Raw genomic sequence first — 17,707 nt, forward strand, 5'->3', positions numbered from 1 at the left:
TTTTCAACTTAAATTGTTGAACTTACCAATGCTTTTATAAATGTAAATTATTCTTACCTTTACACATTCTTACTTACTGTTTCAACAACAAGAAATGTCGGAGGACAGTATTGGCTCGACTATTCGGAAGGTTGTCACAAGGGTGTTTTATTGAGTATTATAATACTAATTACCTATGAATACATAAAATTGACAGAAAAGGTACAAAGGCTTGTTATAAAGATGTTTTATCAAGTAAATCACTGCTTTATTATTATGACAGACTTCCCGAAAGTTGAAAAAAACTGTCAGACATTCGGTCTGACAAACCATGAAAATCTGTCGGACCGAAACGAAATCTGTCGGACCAAATAAAATTGATCAAAATCAAAGGATTGCGTGTGTTTGTATTTCTAAGACACTTTTTGTTTTTAATTTTTTCGCCGTAAAAATCGGCACATTCCTTACAGCGCATTTTCATCTCCTCCCTATCATACACCAACGATTCACTGTCTTGCTTCTAATTTTCATTAAATTTTGTCTCAGGTCCTTCTTTTTATCCTTTTACTACTGTTCTGCGCGTTCCTCTGACGTAGATTTTTGATTTTTCCAAGGTTTGGCACCTTTAGCGACGCCATTTTGTATACATGCGGCTTGGATAAAAGCCGGACAGTCGGACCGATCCGGAATAAAAACTCGTCGGACCTGATCAAAATTTATCGGACATGTACGTCGGACCGACGTATTTCGGGAAGTCTGTATGAATGCATAAATTGTCCCAAAAAAGGCACACACCCCTCAGTAGTTATGGAGATAACAGCTTACAAGCAAAACTTTACCATGAATTTCTAAGTTGAAAATGGGGAGAAAAATCAGCCCAAATGCAAGATAGAATTATGGATCTTTTTCAGTGACCTACAATTATGAACCTAAATGCATATGTGAAGTTTTAAATAAATATCTTTAATAGTTATTGAGATATGTAAAACTTGCATGTAAACATTAACCAAGAGACTAAGTAGAAAAGGGGATATGAATCAGCCTAAATGCAAGATAGAGTTATGGAACTTGGTCAGTGACATACTATGATGACCCTCCAATTATGACACTAAGTACATGTGAAAAGTTTCAAGTAAATATCTTTGAAGACCTTTAACCAAAATTTCTAAGTTTCAAAGGGGCAAATAATTCTGCAAATATTGCAGGCAGAAATATGCAAAGTTTCAAGTAAATATCTTTGAAGACCTTTAACCTTTAACCAAAATTTTAAAGTTTCAAAGGGGCAAATAATTCTGCAAATATTGCAGGCAGAGTTATGCAATTTTGCAAACTGATGTACATTGTTACTATAAAAAAGTATTGTAAATTTCAATTGAATATCTCAAGCAATAATTGAGATATTTGACTTTACAAAAAAACTTCAACCAAAATTTTTAAGTTAAAAAGGGGCAAAATTCTGTCAATATTGTAGACAGAGTTATCCAACTTGTCAATCTGATGTACCTGGTTACTATAAATAAGTATTGTAAGTTTCAATTGAATATCTCAAGCAATAATTGAGATATTTGACTTTACAAAAAAGTTACAGCAATGCATGACCATCATCTGAATGGTCACCTGAAATAAAGTTGACATACTGATGCACTGCTTTTCATGGTGACCATGTAGATGGCTATGAGGAGCACAGCAGCCTTAAGCATAGTAATGTGATGCTGATGCAGGCATAGACATTCTCTTACCTATAAAATACAAAAGGCCAAAAGCTGTACCAAAATTTAAATCTCTTTGAATTTCTCGGCAATATATTTTTTTAAAAATATAGGAAAAATATTCAAAATATAGGAGAATATAGGAAAAATAGGAGGTTTTTTAAAATATAGGATTCGGACCCAAAATATAGGAGTTTTATAGGAATATAGGAATTGGTTGACAGCCTGATATTTTGAAATTTGATAAGTGAAAATCCAGGGCGGTTTTTATGCTCATTTATTCACATAGGTAAGTTTTGAAATTCACCAAAAAAAGCAAACTAATGAAAATATACTGTGCATTTTTTTTATTATTATTTATTATCATTGTTATTCCTGTAATTTAGTGATGTTGATCATTATTTCTGTAAAGTTGGTTGATTCTAACTCAAGCACTGAAGGAACAAATAACATAACATAATGAAACGGTTTTTACGAAGTCAAGGGAAATAACTCTACAAATACGGGATAAATCCACAAGCGGAACCCAAGGTGCACAACTACATATGCTGACCGACCTTCCCTTAAGGTTTAATGACTCTATGTCAAATCCTTTTTGATTTACATGCAACAAGTCAAGGTCAATAACTCTAAAAAAATAAAATAAATCCACACGAAAATATCCAGTGCACAACTTCACATGCTGATCAACATTCCTGCAAAGTTTCATGACTCTATGTCAAACCCATTTTGAGTTACATGCGACACAAGTTGAAAATTGCAAAATTTTACTAAGTCAAGGGCAATAACTCTAAAAATACTATATAAATCCAGACAAAAATACCAAGGTGCACAACTACACATGCTGATCAACATTCCTGTAAAGTTTCATGACTCTAGGTCAAATACTTTTTGAGTTACATCCGACACAAAAGAGAACGGACGGACAAGGGTAAATCTAAATGCCCGCCACTAAAGTGGGGCCACAAAAATATCTTGTTCAAGCGTGTTCAACCACTTCATGTCCTGCCCCCTAATACAATAACAGATTACAGTCATCGAATTTAGCACTGGCCCGGTGGCCCATGACCAGTGTAAATTTTAAGAGTTAAATATATAGTAGAATAAATTCAAAACTGGAATTCGGACGAGTATATTCAAAAATCTTAAATTCAATGACTGAGAGGCAATGTATTCAGGTTAGTGCTTAAAGTATGACACTGTTTGTGCTATTTTTGTTCTTTGCAAATCATCATGTGGGATTTATTTTAATGGACCAGTATTCAGATTCTCTAGTATAGGCTTAGACAGTGTCAAAGACAAACCATTTTAGCTAGGCTGTCACTTGGACCACTGAATGACCGATAAATTTTGGTGGCCTAGACAACTTTTTTAGTGGTCCAATAATTCCTATACATGCACAGAAATCTAGAGATTAAATCACACACAAACACACACATAAATCAAAAACAAACAGAAAACATGATTTCTGTTTCAAATAAATTTTTGGAGGTATCTTATTGTGATTTAAAAATACAGTCTGTCAGTAATGTGTTATTTTAAAATACAGACATGATGTAGGCTTATTCAACATCATCTTTTCTTGTTGATCTTGTTCTAAATATATAACTAGATCTACATAAATTAATGGTCATATAAAAATATTGTTTCTTTATGAAAAACTTTTTTTTCTAATACAAGTTCAAAATTGCTAAGGTAGTGAACTGTCTGCATACTAGGGTATTGCACTGTCTGGGTGTAAAAAAACTTTCTAGCCATGCATTTTTCAAAACAATATTTTAAATTTCAATATTTTTAAAGGGCATAAGCAAATAATTTCCTGCAGGGAACAGGGCTGGGAATCAAAACTGCGTCGTATCCTACAAAATGTAAACAAACGCCGCCATCTTGGAACGAAAAATGTATGTTTTTGTTTATAACTCTTTTTGTTGGAAATGACTGAAAACCAGATATATGTATTAACACGCTACACTATTTTCCGCTTCGTTCGGTATATGTTGCTTACACAACTATTTTGTAAAACGAAAGTTATAGCGAACTTGCAACTCGAAGCGGGGCAGAATTTTTATTAAAATGTGTGGATACGACGCAGTTCATATTGCTTTATCTATCGTTTTTTCCTTAAAATCAATTATATATTCGTTTCAGAGTTCACCATAAACTTTGAAATATAATTTTGCATCATTTACTAAAATTTCATTAAAAAGAGATGTTTATTTTCTAAGAAAATAATGATTTTTACGAAATGATACGACGCAGTTGAAAATAAAATATGATACGACGCAGTTGTATTTTTGGCAGTCTTTTCAACAGGGATAATTTTGGCAATATATTTCTATTTTATGGAATTATCACTTGCGCTAGATAAAAAAACCCCAGATTATTTGCGGTGTATAGCAATGTTCTGTTGCTTTTGATTATTAAGAATACATTGTGTCATGTCCAGTATAACATATAATTTGAAAGTTTACATTGCGGAAGCTACTTTTCAGTTAACAAGAACATGTTACCTAATTGATCATGATATCTGAAATAAGTTCTATATTTTCCTGTATGTTCAATATTATCCCTAATTTTTTTGCAAAAAAAAAATGTAGAAATCTATTAACTTGAATTCATTTTGGCTAGCTACGCTCTAAGTTAACTGTGGTTCTGCATGTTCTGGGTAATGACTTCTTTCAAACTTTCACTCTACACATTATCTTTACTAGGGGCGAGGACCTCGGGTGCGCCTTTGTGCATTATTTCAGGCATAATGCTGCACCTGCAGAAAACCATCGACATTTTTAAACTAGCTTGATAGGTTTTCCACATGAAAGAATAAAAGTTTTGATGGTTTTCGAATTCATAGCAGTTCAGTCCAAGTGATTTGAATTCAGTAAACATAAACAGCTCGGCCTCGGTCGGACACACCTGTTTGATTTGTTTTTTAAACAAAATTTGTTAACGTCAGCTGTACAAATAAGCAGCTTTTTTTATTAACTTCTGGCGTGAAGTTTAAAGATTATAAATATTTGAATTAATTATAAAGAGAATAACATTTAAATTTCTTATTTCGGTATGACTAACAGAGAAATTTTCAATGTAAACAGGGGGTAATCCTCTGTGAAGTCGTTTTCTGAAAACTTTTGTTTAAGTTTCAGGCAATTCATTATCAAATAAAAATCACACTTTAGTATGAAGGTATGTTAAGATGTCATGTCTCTAGTCTGTTGAAAATTCGGTGCGATAATCTGACCTAAATTTTCTGTTTAATATTGTGAAAACTTCTTCAATACTGTTGAAAAATCATGTCTGCCTATATCTGTATCAAATTTATCGGTGCAGAGCGTAAAAATACCTTTGCAAAACGGACACTTTCTTTACAAAATAATTTGTAGTTGTATCATAAATTATGTAACTCGATTTTGAAAATTTAAAGTTTTTTGATGGAGAAGAATGATACTTAAGTGCAAATATAAAAAATACATTCCGTAGACCTTTCCCAACGGCGATGAAGAAATGCGAGTACGACAAAATCAGCGGTAAAGTTCTCGGCGCTGAACATAAAATGACTAAACGGAACGCATAACCTACTTGCAAAAATATATTGTAGCTTAACCATTTATAATATAATTTTAAAAATTTAATGTTCAGTTTCAAATAATAAAGCTCATCTGTCCTCACCGATTATTAAGAAAATGAATACAATAAAATCGGCACGTAAAAGACAAGTAATAACGGAATTGACAGAAAGTATTGCTAATTACAAGTAATTAACAAAGATAGGCATGCAATTTGCGCATAGCTCTCTCCCGATAGCGAGAGACCTTTTCAAAATTTGTAATTCTTTCTCTTTTTTTATAAAAAAAAGTAATTCCTGATTAATACAGGGTCCAGGAGAGGTTACACTGGAATATTGAATGTTGTATCATAGTTTGGGGACCTTTCTGTTGAAAATGTGTCAGAGTTAAATCGTATACATATACATGCACAGTGCGTTAACTGGAGTGCAGGACTATTAGTTATCCGCACTCCAGAGCATGCCCATTGATTGGTTCATTTTTGCTGGGGTTTACATATTGCGACGGCAGAGAATGGGATAGCGACAGAAATATCATATTCAGATGCTCGTTCATTGGTTACTTTTCTCCGGGGTTTCATATTGCGACAACAGGGAATGTGTTTTTATGATTGACTATGATACAAAAGAGAAAGAACATCAAAACACGAGGCAATCCGATTAATACTCGGGGGCTACGCCCCCTCGTACAAATCAGATAGCCTCGTGTTTCGATGCTCTTTCTATTACTTGTATCAAAAATAGTAATCACTCCCATTTCGAACTCATGGGAACAAGTTTATAAGCATGCTAAGGCAACACTAGAACACGTTGTCATATGGGTGTGCGATCACGTGTTTCAATGTATATTGCATTTGGCACAGCTTTTCGGAATTTGTAGATGCTTATGATAGGTACTAAAATGCGACCGAAAAATGCAGCCTTAATAGAATTGTATTACATTTCCATTTTTAGCTCGACTATTCGAAGAATATGAGAGCTATTGTAGTCGCCCCGGCGTCGGCGTCGGCGTCCGCGTCGGCGTCTGCGTTGGTTAAAGTTTTTTGTAAAGTCAAATATCTCAATTATTGCTTGAGATATTCAATTGAAACTTACAATACTTATTTATAGTAACAAGGTACATCAGATTGACAAGTTGGATAACTCTACCTACAATATTGACAGAATTATGCCCCTTTTTAACTTAGAAATTTTGGTTAAAGTTTTTTGTAAAGTCAAATATCTCAATTATTGCTTGAGATATTCAATTGAAACTTACAATACTTATTTATAGTAACAAGGTACATCAGATTGACAAGTTGGATAACTCTACCTACAATATTGACAGAATTATGCCCCTTTTTAACTAAGAAATTTTGGTTAAAGTTTTTTGTAAAGTCAAATATCTCAATTATTGCTTGAGATATTCAATTGAAACTTACAATACTTATTTATAATAACAAGGTACATCAGATTGACAAGTTGGATAACTCTGCCTACAATATTGACAGAATTATGCCCCTTTGAAACTTAGAACTTTTGGTTAAAGTTTTTTTCTAAGGTCAAATATCGTAATTATTGCTAGAGAAATTCAATTGAAATTTACAATTCTTTTTTATATTAACAATGTACATCATTTTGAAAAATTGCATAACTCTGTCTGCAATATTTGCAGAATTATTTGCCCCTTTGAATCTTAGCAATTTTTGGTTAAAGGTTAAAGGTCTTCAAACATATTTACTTGAACCTTTACACATGTACTTAGGGTCATAATTTGAGGGTCATAATTGTATGTCACTGACCAAGTTCCATAACTCTATCTTGCATTAAGGCTGATTCATATCCCCTTTTCTACTTAGTCTCCTGGTTAATGTTTACATGCAAGTTTTACATATCTCAATAACTATTAAAGATATTTATTTAAAACTTCACATATGCATTTAGGGTCAGAATTGTAGGTCACTGACAAAGATCCATATAATTCTATCTTGCATTTAGGCTGATTTTTCTTCCCTTTTTCAACTTAGAAATTCATGGTAAAGTTTTGCTTGTAAGCTGTTATCTCCATAACTACTGAAGGGTTTGTGCCTTTTTTGGGACAATTTTATGCATTCATAATAATAAAGCAGTGATTTACTTGATAAAACATCTTAATAACAAGCCTTTGTACCTTTTCTGTCAATTTTATGTATTCATAGGTAATTAGTATTATTATACTCAATAAAACACCCTTGTGACATTACCTTCCAAATAGTCAAGGCAATACTGTATAATTAGACTCTCTCTAAGGCCTATAACATGAATTTATAAAAAAAAAATTAGCCCTTTTGTGAACTTAGAAAATTTTACATTATTAAGGCTCTTTTACTATCAAGCACTTAGAATAGTCGAGCATGCTGTCCTACTGACAGCTCTTGTTATGAAACCAATGAGTGACCTCTGTTTTTGACTTAAGTCGTAAACAAGAAATGTTGTTGGACGTTATTAGCATACCTAGCACATAATTTAAATAGTTTAACCAATATGCAGCCTGCAATGAAAATACAACTGCGTCGTATCATATTTAATTTTCAACTGCGTCGTATCATTTCCTAAAAATCATTATTTTCTTAGAAAATATATATAAACATCTCTTTTTAATGAAAGTTTAGTAAATGATGCAAAATTATGTTTTGAAGTTTATGGTGAACTCTGAAAACGAGTATATAATTGATTTGAAGGAAAAAACGATAGATAAAGCATTATGAACTGCGTCGTATCCACACATTTTTATAAAAATTCTGCCCCGCTTCGAGATGCAAGTTCGCTATAACTTTTGTTTTACAAAATAGTTGTGCAAGCAACATATACCGAACGAAGCGGAAAATAGTGTAGCGTGTTAATACATATATCTTGTTTTCAGTCATTTCCAACAAAATGAGTTATAAACAAAAACATACATTTTTCGCTCCAAGATGGCGGCGTTTGTTTACATTTTGTAGGATACGACGCAGTTTTGATTCCCAGCCCTGGGGAAGCACAGCCATATTTTACGATGCTTTGTTTTTTATTTATTATTATTATATCTTTCCTGTTCAACAAAGAAATAAATGAAAACAGGTCGCGAAAATATGTGATAAATGTCCGTTTACGCATTTTTTCCAGTAAGGTTTAAGTATCTTAACTGTAACTAGGAATAAGCTGGAAATACAATTATTATTTCTATTGTTACAGTCGGCAAATTGTTACAAAATAATGCTTTTAGAAGTGAAGAAAGGTCATTAAAATAATCTCTAGACTCTTCATTTTTTCTAGAGGTCATAAACACGCCGTCTCTGTTTGGGAAAAAAACAGTGCATTTATGATAATACTCACAGTGAATTTCACCGATTGCAGCTTTGAAGGTCTTCTTCTGATAATTTGCTTGGGCTATTTCACCTTCCTCGTTGTATGTCTTTATTGGGGAGACGATATCAGTTCACTGTCGATATGAGACGAAGTGTCTGCCATCTTTGAATATTGCGCGCACAATAAACCTGTGTTCTACGTAATAAACCTGTGTACTACGTCAGTAACATGTGCTTGATTCGCAAAATTTCGTGTAGTTCCGTTGTTTTTGCCGTCAATACAATGACTGAATAATTTCAATTATATCGTTGAATTTTATTTCACAAATCTATTATTTTAGCCCAACAAGCGCTTGAATTTCATACAAAGCTACAGTAGTTTCCAAAACAATTGTGTTGCTACGTCATCAGTATACGTATTAAATACGTCATGAAATTATGCTCGTCTCGGTTAGCGTAAATATACGGAAATTGCTCGAGTATAATCGTTAAGGTTCGCTGGTTAAGTAAAGACTAAGTTATCATCGTTAATTTCCGTCAGCATAAATATGACCTGCCACATATAGGCCTACTTTAATTCAGGCGGAGATTCGGGTTTTGACTCGTGAAAATTTGGAAATGCACAAATTTGACACGTGAAAAAATCTGCACAAGAGTCTATTTGCCACATGGGATTTTCAACTATGCAATAATAATCACCTTAAATCCACCCCTAATTAGATCTACATATGTTCAAATCACAATCAATAAAAATGTCAACAGGCATTATAATTTTTTTTTTTTTTTTTTTTTTTGCGTTTAAGGTTGCCGCCGGAAAGCCCATATGGGCGACCGTACACTCAAGTCGAGTCATCCTAGAGCGTCTCGCCGAGATTATTCATCGATTTTTTTCCAGCTTTATTGGTGGAGGAAGACCCCAGGTGCCCCTCCGGGCATTATTTCAGGCACGAGCGGGCACCTGGGTAGAACCACCGACCTTACGTAAGCCAGCTGGATGGCAGTATAAGCCGTGCATAAAGTGGTTTATACACACAGCCTGTGCACTGAAGCATGACATCAGTGGATGTAATTTGACAGCGCTAAAAATAGCTCTACACAACTGATAAAAATTACATACTTCAGATGTCAATTATTGATTATTTTCTTAAGGTTTATAATACGTCTTTGATTTACTTGGAGTGCCTGAACATTTGTTATTTCTTTTTGGGTTATATATTCCTATTTAATATCTATTAATTAAATGGCCAATGATAAAATTGTCATAATGCAGGTTGACCATTAAGGTCAATTGATTATTAAATTTCAATTAAATAATAATAATAAAAGTAATCCTAGAAAAATATTATTAAATAGATCTAGATCAGTATGTTGTTTTATTTAAAAAAAGAAAGAAAACATTTTTATTTTCAATTTTATTGTCTTCCTTCTTTATTTACTTGTTTACTTTCAACAAAGAGAATTCCTAGTCTTTAGGAATTTATGTAAGATTCAAGGAATTTAGCACAGATGTTAAGGATTTTGTTCTACAAGATAAATTCTAAGTAATTCCTAAAGACTAGGAATTTTGCAAAATCTTAAGTCTTAGAAATCTCAGAAAATAAATTACAATTCCTAGTATAACTTTGAAATTGATGAGTTGTTTAAAAATTATTAGAAATGCCTAGTTCTCAGTAACTGGTATTTCCTAGGCATTACTAGAATAGCCAAGACTGGTTTTAACATTCTGGAATTTTCTAGGATAATAACTGGGAAATACTGGGACTTTTTAAATACCAGTATATCTTTCTGCAAGGGGAAACTGGATAAAAAATAATGTTTGTTCAATTAATGAATATTTGTAAATCATTTATATGGTCACACGTTTACAATTGATTCCAATTTTATGCTCCCCGAAAAAATTTCGGGGGAGCATATAGTCGCCGCCTCGTCCGTACGTCCGGCTGTCCGTCCGTCCGTCCGTCCCCTTTTCTTGTCCGGGACATAACTTTGAAACAACAAGAGGTATCAACATAAAATTTGTAGGTAGATAGATCTCACTGAGTAAGGGTGCAGTGCACAAGAACCGTAACTCTGCCTTGCCTAATTTTTTAATTATGCCCCTTTGTTTATTTTACACTTTGAACTTTGTCCGGGACATAACTCTAAAACTATAATAGGTATCAACATGAAACTTTGTAGGTAGATTGATCTCATTGAGTAGGTGTGCAGTGAACAAGAACCGTAACTCTGCCTTGCCTAAGTTTTGAATTATCCCCCTTTGTTTATTTTTACACTTTGAACTTTGTCCGGGACATAACTGTAAATGTATAAGAGGTATCAACATGAAACTTTGTAGGTAGATAGATCTCGTTGAGTAGGTGTGCAGTGCACAAGAACCGTAGCTCTGCCTTGCCTAATTTTTTAATTATCCCCCTTTGTTTTTTTTACACTTTGAACTTTGTCTGGGACATAACTCTAAAACTATAAGTGGTATCAACATGAAATTTTGTAGGTAGAAAGATCTCACTGAGTAGGTGTGCAGTGCACAAAACCATAACCTTGCCTTGTCTAAGTTTTTAATTATCCCCCTTTGTTTATTTTCACACTTTGAACATTGTCCAGGACATAACTCTTAAACTATAAGAGGTATCAACATGAAACTTTGTAGGTAGATAGATCTCATTAAGTAGGTTTGCAGTGCACAAGAACTGTAACACTGTCTTGCCTACTTTTAGAGTTATTGCCCTTTGTTCATTTTGACACTTTGAACTTTGTCCGGGACATTACTCTAAAATTATAAGAGATATCTGAACATGAAACTTTGTAGATAGATAGGTCTCATTGGATGGAAATGCAGTGCTTAAGAATCATTACTCTGCCTTGCCTTATTTTGAAGTAATTGCCCTTTGTTTATTTTTACTTTTTGACTTTTGTCCGGGACATAACTTTAAAACTATTAGAGATATCAACATGAAACTTTGTAGGTAGTTAGATATAATTGGATAGAACTGCAATGCTTAAAGAACCTTAACAAAGCCTGGTCTAATTTTGGAGTTATTGCCCTTTTGTTCATTTTTACACTTTGAATTTTACCAGGGACATAACTCTGATATCATCAGGAAACTTTATAGATAGATAGATCTCATTGAATAGAAGTGCAGTGCAAAAAAACATAACTCCTCCTTGCCTAATTTTGGAGTTTTTGCCCTTTGTTCATTTTTTTTTATACTTTCCTGTGTCTAGAACCTTCTCGGGGAGCATCACCCGGTTCAACCGGTTCTTGTTTTTAATTATCGGGTATTGAATGCCAACCACAGGTGCTTGAAGCAAACTTTTTTATGTTCTATATGGGCTATATACTAAGTATATACTATAATCTTAATATACATATATATAATATAGGCTGATTATGTAAAATATTTGATAAAGTGACAAGCGCCTGTGATGCCAAATGTTTTCAAACATTTTTTTTCCAAAATGAAAATCACACCAAATTACCTCCCTGTGTCTCTAACAAATACTGCCGAATTTCGTTGTAATCTCGCACGTCTGCTAAGTGGGTGTTAAGACCCCTCAATTCAGATTTTACAAGAAAATTTGTGTCAGTGTTTCTTTGTATGAATTAAATTATGATTATAAAATGTTAAACTATAATAATTATTCAGGTTGTAAACACTATAATTTGCTTATTAAACCCCGGTATATTTTGAACGGCAAGGACGGGATTTAACCTTATCAATAACTTCGTAATTGCAGCAACAACAATAAAATTAGAATGGAAAATGCTTTAAACTTTAAAGTTATAGTCATTAGTTGTCATTTATAGTTATATGATAAAAGAAATAAACAAATTGTTCAGTTTTCATAGCTTATTTATCTTTTTTTGTTTTATCAAATGGTTTCTTTACAAAATGCATACGTTTAATTATAACTGTCGTCAGTGTCCTTATGGAACATTAAAAAAATCTTGAAAGCTAAATATTGCCTGGCAATTGATATACTGTAACCCAACGAATATTCGCGACCAATTAATATTCGCTTTATTCGCGGATGGCTACGAAGCGCGAATATTTGTTTGCGCGAATAAGTCCGCACGATTTCGCGAATAAATTGGAGAGAAATTTTTATTTTAGACGTTGTTCATGCAAAGCTACTTGACCGGACATATTCGAATTTTACGGGCACCTGTTAGGAAGTAATGAATTGTTATGAACATTGCCATAAAGCAATAAAAACACAAACTAAGTAAACTACTACTATTTTATAAATATCAAAAGAACTCTATGTCAATATAGCAATAAAAATAAACATCCACATTTTAATACTATTAAATATAATAATAAATGTTTGAATAAATCGTTTGACAAAAGTGGGAAAACTATCGAGCATCACAAAAGGCTATTGATTTTTTGATCCTATAAAATAATTGTTTGAGTTAATTGTTAAGACAAAGGTGGTATAACCCTATCGAGCATCACAAAAGGGTATTGGGTGTACATAATTACAAACAGTGAAATACAAAACGGTTTCATACTAGTATCGATTTTTACCTGTCAAACTTAACAGCCTGTATTATAACATAATTTTCTCGGCGTGGGTTCGATCCCTGATTGGAGAAGGTATTTTTTATGAAACGCTTAAATTGAATTTCTTAAAGACTTTTCTAAATAAACGGTGGGTACAAAATATAAATATGTTATAGAAATAACGACATGTTTAGAAATGAAGACGAACGATGCGTACATGTACATATATAGAGAAAATGTGTTGCTGAATTTTGATCACAATTCACTTACCAATACAATATAAGGCTAGCGTATTGTTAATCCCATTTAAGACACCAATAATGACCTAAATTATTGAAGATTAATAGTCGGCTAATGGATTTTACGGCCCCATCGGACTTTCCAATCCGCGAATATTTTTTGTCGGAAATCAAGAAAACGCGGAAATTAATATTCGCGAATATGTCCGACCTCGGCAAAACGCGAAAATTTGTATTCGCGAATATAAATTGGGTTACAGTATCGCAGTATCTCCTATAATTCTTTACCGATATATCAATACAAAAATACTGATCGATAACATCTCTACTCTATTTTTTTCTCCCTGTAATTGATTTTTTTAGGAACACATATCATATTTACCCAGTATTTTGGACTTTGAATTGCAATTCAAGACCATAATTACTTATTTATATAAAATCTAACATAATACTTTTGTTTTGTTTGTATAGATATTGATAGAGTATCAGGATGGCACATCAACTTCAGTTAGAGAAGGAAAAATACAGACAGTGGGTAAAGGCTGGTTTAGGACTTGGATATTTAAAGGATGGACTGGTACCATTCTGTAATGACATAGCTGACCAACAACATAAGGATATCTTACAAAACATCAGGACTACAAAGTCACTACCATCAACTGTGACATGTGGCACCTGTAGAGTTGAAACCCTAAAGCCAGACCATAAGCCAGTACCTGGGAATGCTGGAAACAAAGTTTGTCCTCTTGGGCAAGTAAAATGCAGCTGTTGCTGTAAGGGAAAAAATGCTTGTCCGAACAACATATGTGGCGCCATCTATGATTTTATTGTGCAGAATCATGCCTCCACGCCACCTGCACCTAACTGGAAAAACACAGATGCTCAACAGTGGGTGACAGATCCTTGGAGCATTTGTAAGTGTTTTATAAATGCTCCAGGGTACGAGCAGAAACAATCTGCTGGTGAAACTGATTGTACTGGGTTATTACATCTAATGATAAATAACCAGTATTTTCATAGCCACATTGGATGTGATGTCACAAAAGCAAACAACCTTTTTTTAAAGGTAAATCATTAATACAATATCTTTTACTTATCTTTTATCAGCTCTATTGTAATGTAAATGTTGTATCTTCAGCATTTAAGTAAAAGAAAATAATATTTATACTCCCGCACAACGAAGTTGTAAGGGGGTATACAGGACTGACAGCTCGTCATCAGCTCGTCCATCCGGCCGTCGGTTTTTCCTTGTGACGTCTGCCCAATAACTCAAGATTCCTTTGACCCACAGTCTATATATTTGGCAGTAGGTTAGTCATGATAAGTAGATGACCCTATTGATTTTGAGGTCACTGGGTCAAAGGTCAAGGTCACAGGGGCTTTTACTTCAATAAGTTTGTCCACTCAAATGCTTAAGAATGCCTGTCTAAAGTGATATTGATTTTGACATTTTCATATTTGAAGCATAAAAATTATGTTCTCATATATTCATCATAAAACACCCCAGGCAAAGCTGCATGAATGGGGGTATTCAAGTCATGCAATGGCAGTTTCAGTTTTGAGGTCAAAGGTAAAGGTCACTTTGATCTTTGCCACAAAAACATGTAGAATACATAATTTAGCAATGCAATGGCTTACTACCTTCAGATTTGGCAGGGGAGTTGTCCTTGAGCTTTATTCTGACAAAGTGGTATGCGGGGGTATTCACGCCATGACAGTGGCAGTTCTAGTTTAACTAAGAAGGTTATGAAGTTATTCACCCCTTTAATGATTCACAACAAATGTATAAAAGTCCACCAATCGTTTATGATAACAATTCACAAGGCTTGTGGTTAATATTTACTGTAAACATGTACAATTGTAGATTTGTATATAGAACTATTTGTATACAGGCCTATTTTTCCGTATCCCATGTGTCCAAATATAGGCCTGGGCATTCCCAATGCAAACTTTGTCCTTTTTTCCCATTCCCCAAAAAATCCCTTTCCCGAAGTCGGTGATTTGAAAAAAGGAGTTTGCACATCTTATATGCTGGCATTTTTTCCCAAATAATAAATTTCACAATTATTTATTTCCTTATTTGAATAAAAAATTAAGTCTTAGACACAATGTCCCCAAATTTGCAATGAATATTATACATGTAAGAAAAAGGCCTGGTAAAATTTATGATTGCATCTTTTTGTGTCGCCGCTACAGAGTAGTGGCGACACATAGGGATCACTTTTCCATCGTCTGTCTGTCCGTCTGTCTGTCCGTCACAAAACTTGTCCAGACTACTCCTCATAAACTACTGGTGCAATTTCATCCAAACTTTACAGGAATGATAAGTACCAAGTCTAGTTGTGCATATTGTCAGCATTTTCCGGTTCAATGATTTTTGTCAGAGTTATGGCCCTTTAATAATTTTTAATTTTAAAGTTTGTCCGGACTACTTCTCTTCTACCACTAAAGCAATTTCAATGAAACATTACAGGATTGATCTGTAGCTCAAGTCCTTGCGCATATTGCAAGGGTTTTCCGGTTGAATGATTTTTGGTTGAGTTATAGCCCTTTGATAAAAAAGGTGTATTTTTTCTGTGTGTTGCCAGAAACACAAAAGCTTGTCCGGACTACTCCTCATAAACTACTGGTGCAATTTCATCTAAACTTTACAGGAATGATCAGTACCAAGGGTAGTTGTGCATATTATCAGCATTTTCCGGTTCAATGATTTTTGTCAGAGTTATGGCCCTTTAATAATTTTTATTTTTAAAGTTTGTCCGGACTACTTCTCTTATACCACTAAAGCAATTTCAATATAACTTTACAGGATTGATCTGTAGCTCAAGTCCTTGCGCATATTAAAGGGGTTTTCCGGTTGAATGATTTTTGGCTGAGTTATGGCCCTTTGATAAAAAGGTGTTTTTTCTGTGTGTTGCCAGATACGCAAAAGCTTGTCCGGACTACTCCTCATAAACTACTGGTGCAATTTTATCCAAACTTTACAGGAATGATCAGTACCAAGTCTAGTTGTGCACTGTCCGTCTGTCTGTCCGTCTGTCACAAACTTTGTCTCAACATGAAATTGGCCATCATGAGGCGACACATGTGATTACTGATCGCTCTTGTATGAAGGTAAGTACCTAAACAAGTGTCAACAAAACAATTTTGATTGCTTAACAGTATACACATGTATATGCATAGAACAAAATTAAAACCTGTGTTTTCTATTCAATAGGTACGTCAGTATAGAAATAATATTTTCCACTCAAGCAGCATGGAATTAGAAGAAAGTGAGGCCAATTCATATATTGACGATATGATAGCAGTTTTACAAGATGGTAAAGAGCTATTACAACAACCAGATGCCCAGATAGCAGTGAAAAAACTTCAAGATGTAAGTGTAAATAATGAATTATATCAGTTTGAAATCTTTATGGAGTTAACTTAAAATGATTAAAGAGAACATGCCACATAATTCAGGACAAAGTTAAGGTAACAGAGTTTGAAGTGGTTATAATAATTCCCTTAAGTTAATTGATAAAGTGAGGTATTTTTGAAATAAAACGATATTGCTTTAAAATATGTTATATGTAAGAGTGAAGTTTAAAAATCACATAGCTAATGTAGTCTTAAAGAAAATGTAACAAAATTGTTATTTTCATCAGCTGAAGAAGAAGGACTTCATTGTTACTACTGAAGGTTTTGAAGATATTCTGGGGCAAATCAAGGACGAAATGTCAAAAGTTTTGAAATCAACGGAAAATGCTGCTACTAAAGAAGAATATGAGGACCTGAAAAGTAAACTCTCAGAGGGAAAAGTTGAGACTGAAAAACTTGAAAACAAACTTGCAAATCTGGAGAAACAGATTTCTGAAGAAAAGAAAGGACAACTAGAGGCTGAGAAAGAACATGCAGATTTAAAAAAGAAATTTACTATTCTTGAGACAATAATGGAAGAGCAAAAACAGGTAAAATGTTTTAGCGATTGTTTGTTTCCACTTAAGATACCAGTTCATGTATTGCATTCAGCCATGGTTTTAAGATAACTAATGTTTGTATAAACCAGTATTATTTGCTTGTCAAGGCACACAATAAGGTTAGCAAGCTTTGTTATTTCATGATGCATATTGTCATCCACTTTTTATCTCACCTGAACACAAAGTACTCAAGGTTGATCTTTTGTGATCACTCTGCGTCCGGCATGCATCCTTCAAAAAATGGCGTTTATCTCTTAACATCTCTTATACCAATTGGCTGATATTTTAAATATAAGCAGTAATATTTCTAGCATGAAGCCCTTTAAAATGATTCAAAAAATTCCATTCAATGCTAAATTCTGGTTGCCTTTGAACCAATGGAAAATCTAAAAAAAAAACTTTTAAAAATCGGAATGCCATAGAGCTTAGATATTATGCATGGAACTTAT

The 17,707-nt window shown here is 33.6% G+C and overlaps 1 protein-coding gene across 1 annotated transcript in view; it reads left to right on the plus strand.

The window, feature by feature from the left end:
• Nucleotides 1-17,246, plus strand: part of LOC132734744 (uncharacterized) — a gene marked incomplete at its 3' end in the record, with an annotated part of 29,181 nt that extends 11,935 nt beyond the window's left edge. The window contains 3 exon segments of the mRNA XM_060721589.1: nucleotides 13,771-14,365; nucleotides 16,517-16,675; nucleotides 16,947-17,246. Coding sequence (XP_060577572.1) covers nucleotides 13,790-14,365; nucleotides 16,517-16,675; nucleotides 16,947-17,246 — 1,035 coding nt within the window.
• Between the last annotated feature and the right edge of the window lie 461 nt (nucleotides 17,247-17,707).

The sequence above is a fragment of the Ruditapes philippinarum genome, unplaced genomic scaffold (genome assembly GCF_026571515.1).
Source record: "Ruditapes philippinarum isolate M1 unplaced genomic scaffold, ASM2657151v2 ctg7742_1_1_1_1, whole genome shotgun sequence".
NCBI lineage: Eukaryota > Metazoa > Mollusca > Bivalvia > Venerida > Veneridae > Ruditapes > Ruditapes philippinarum.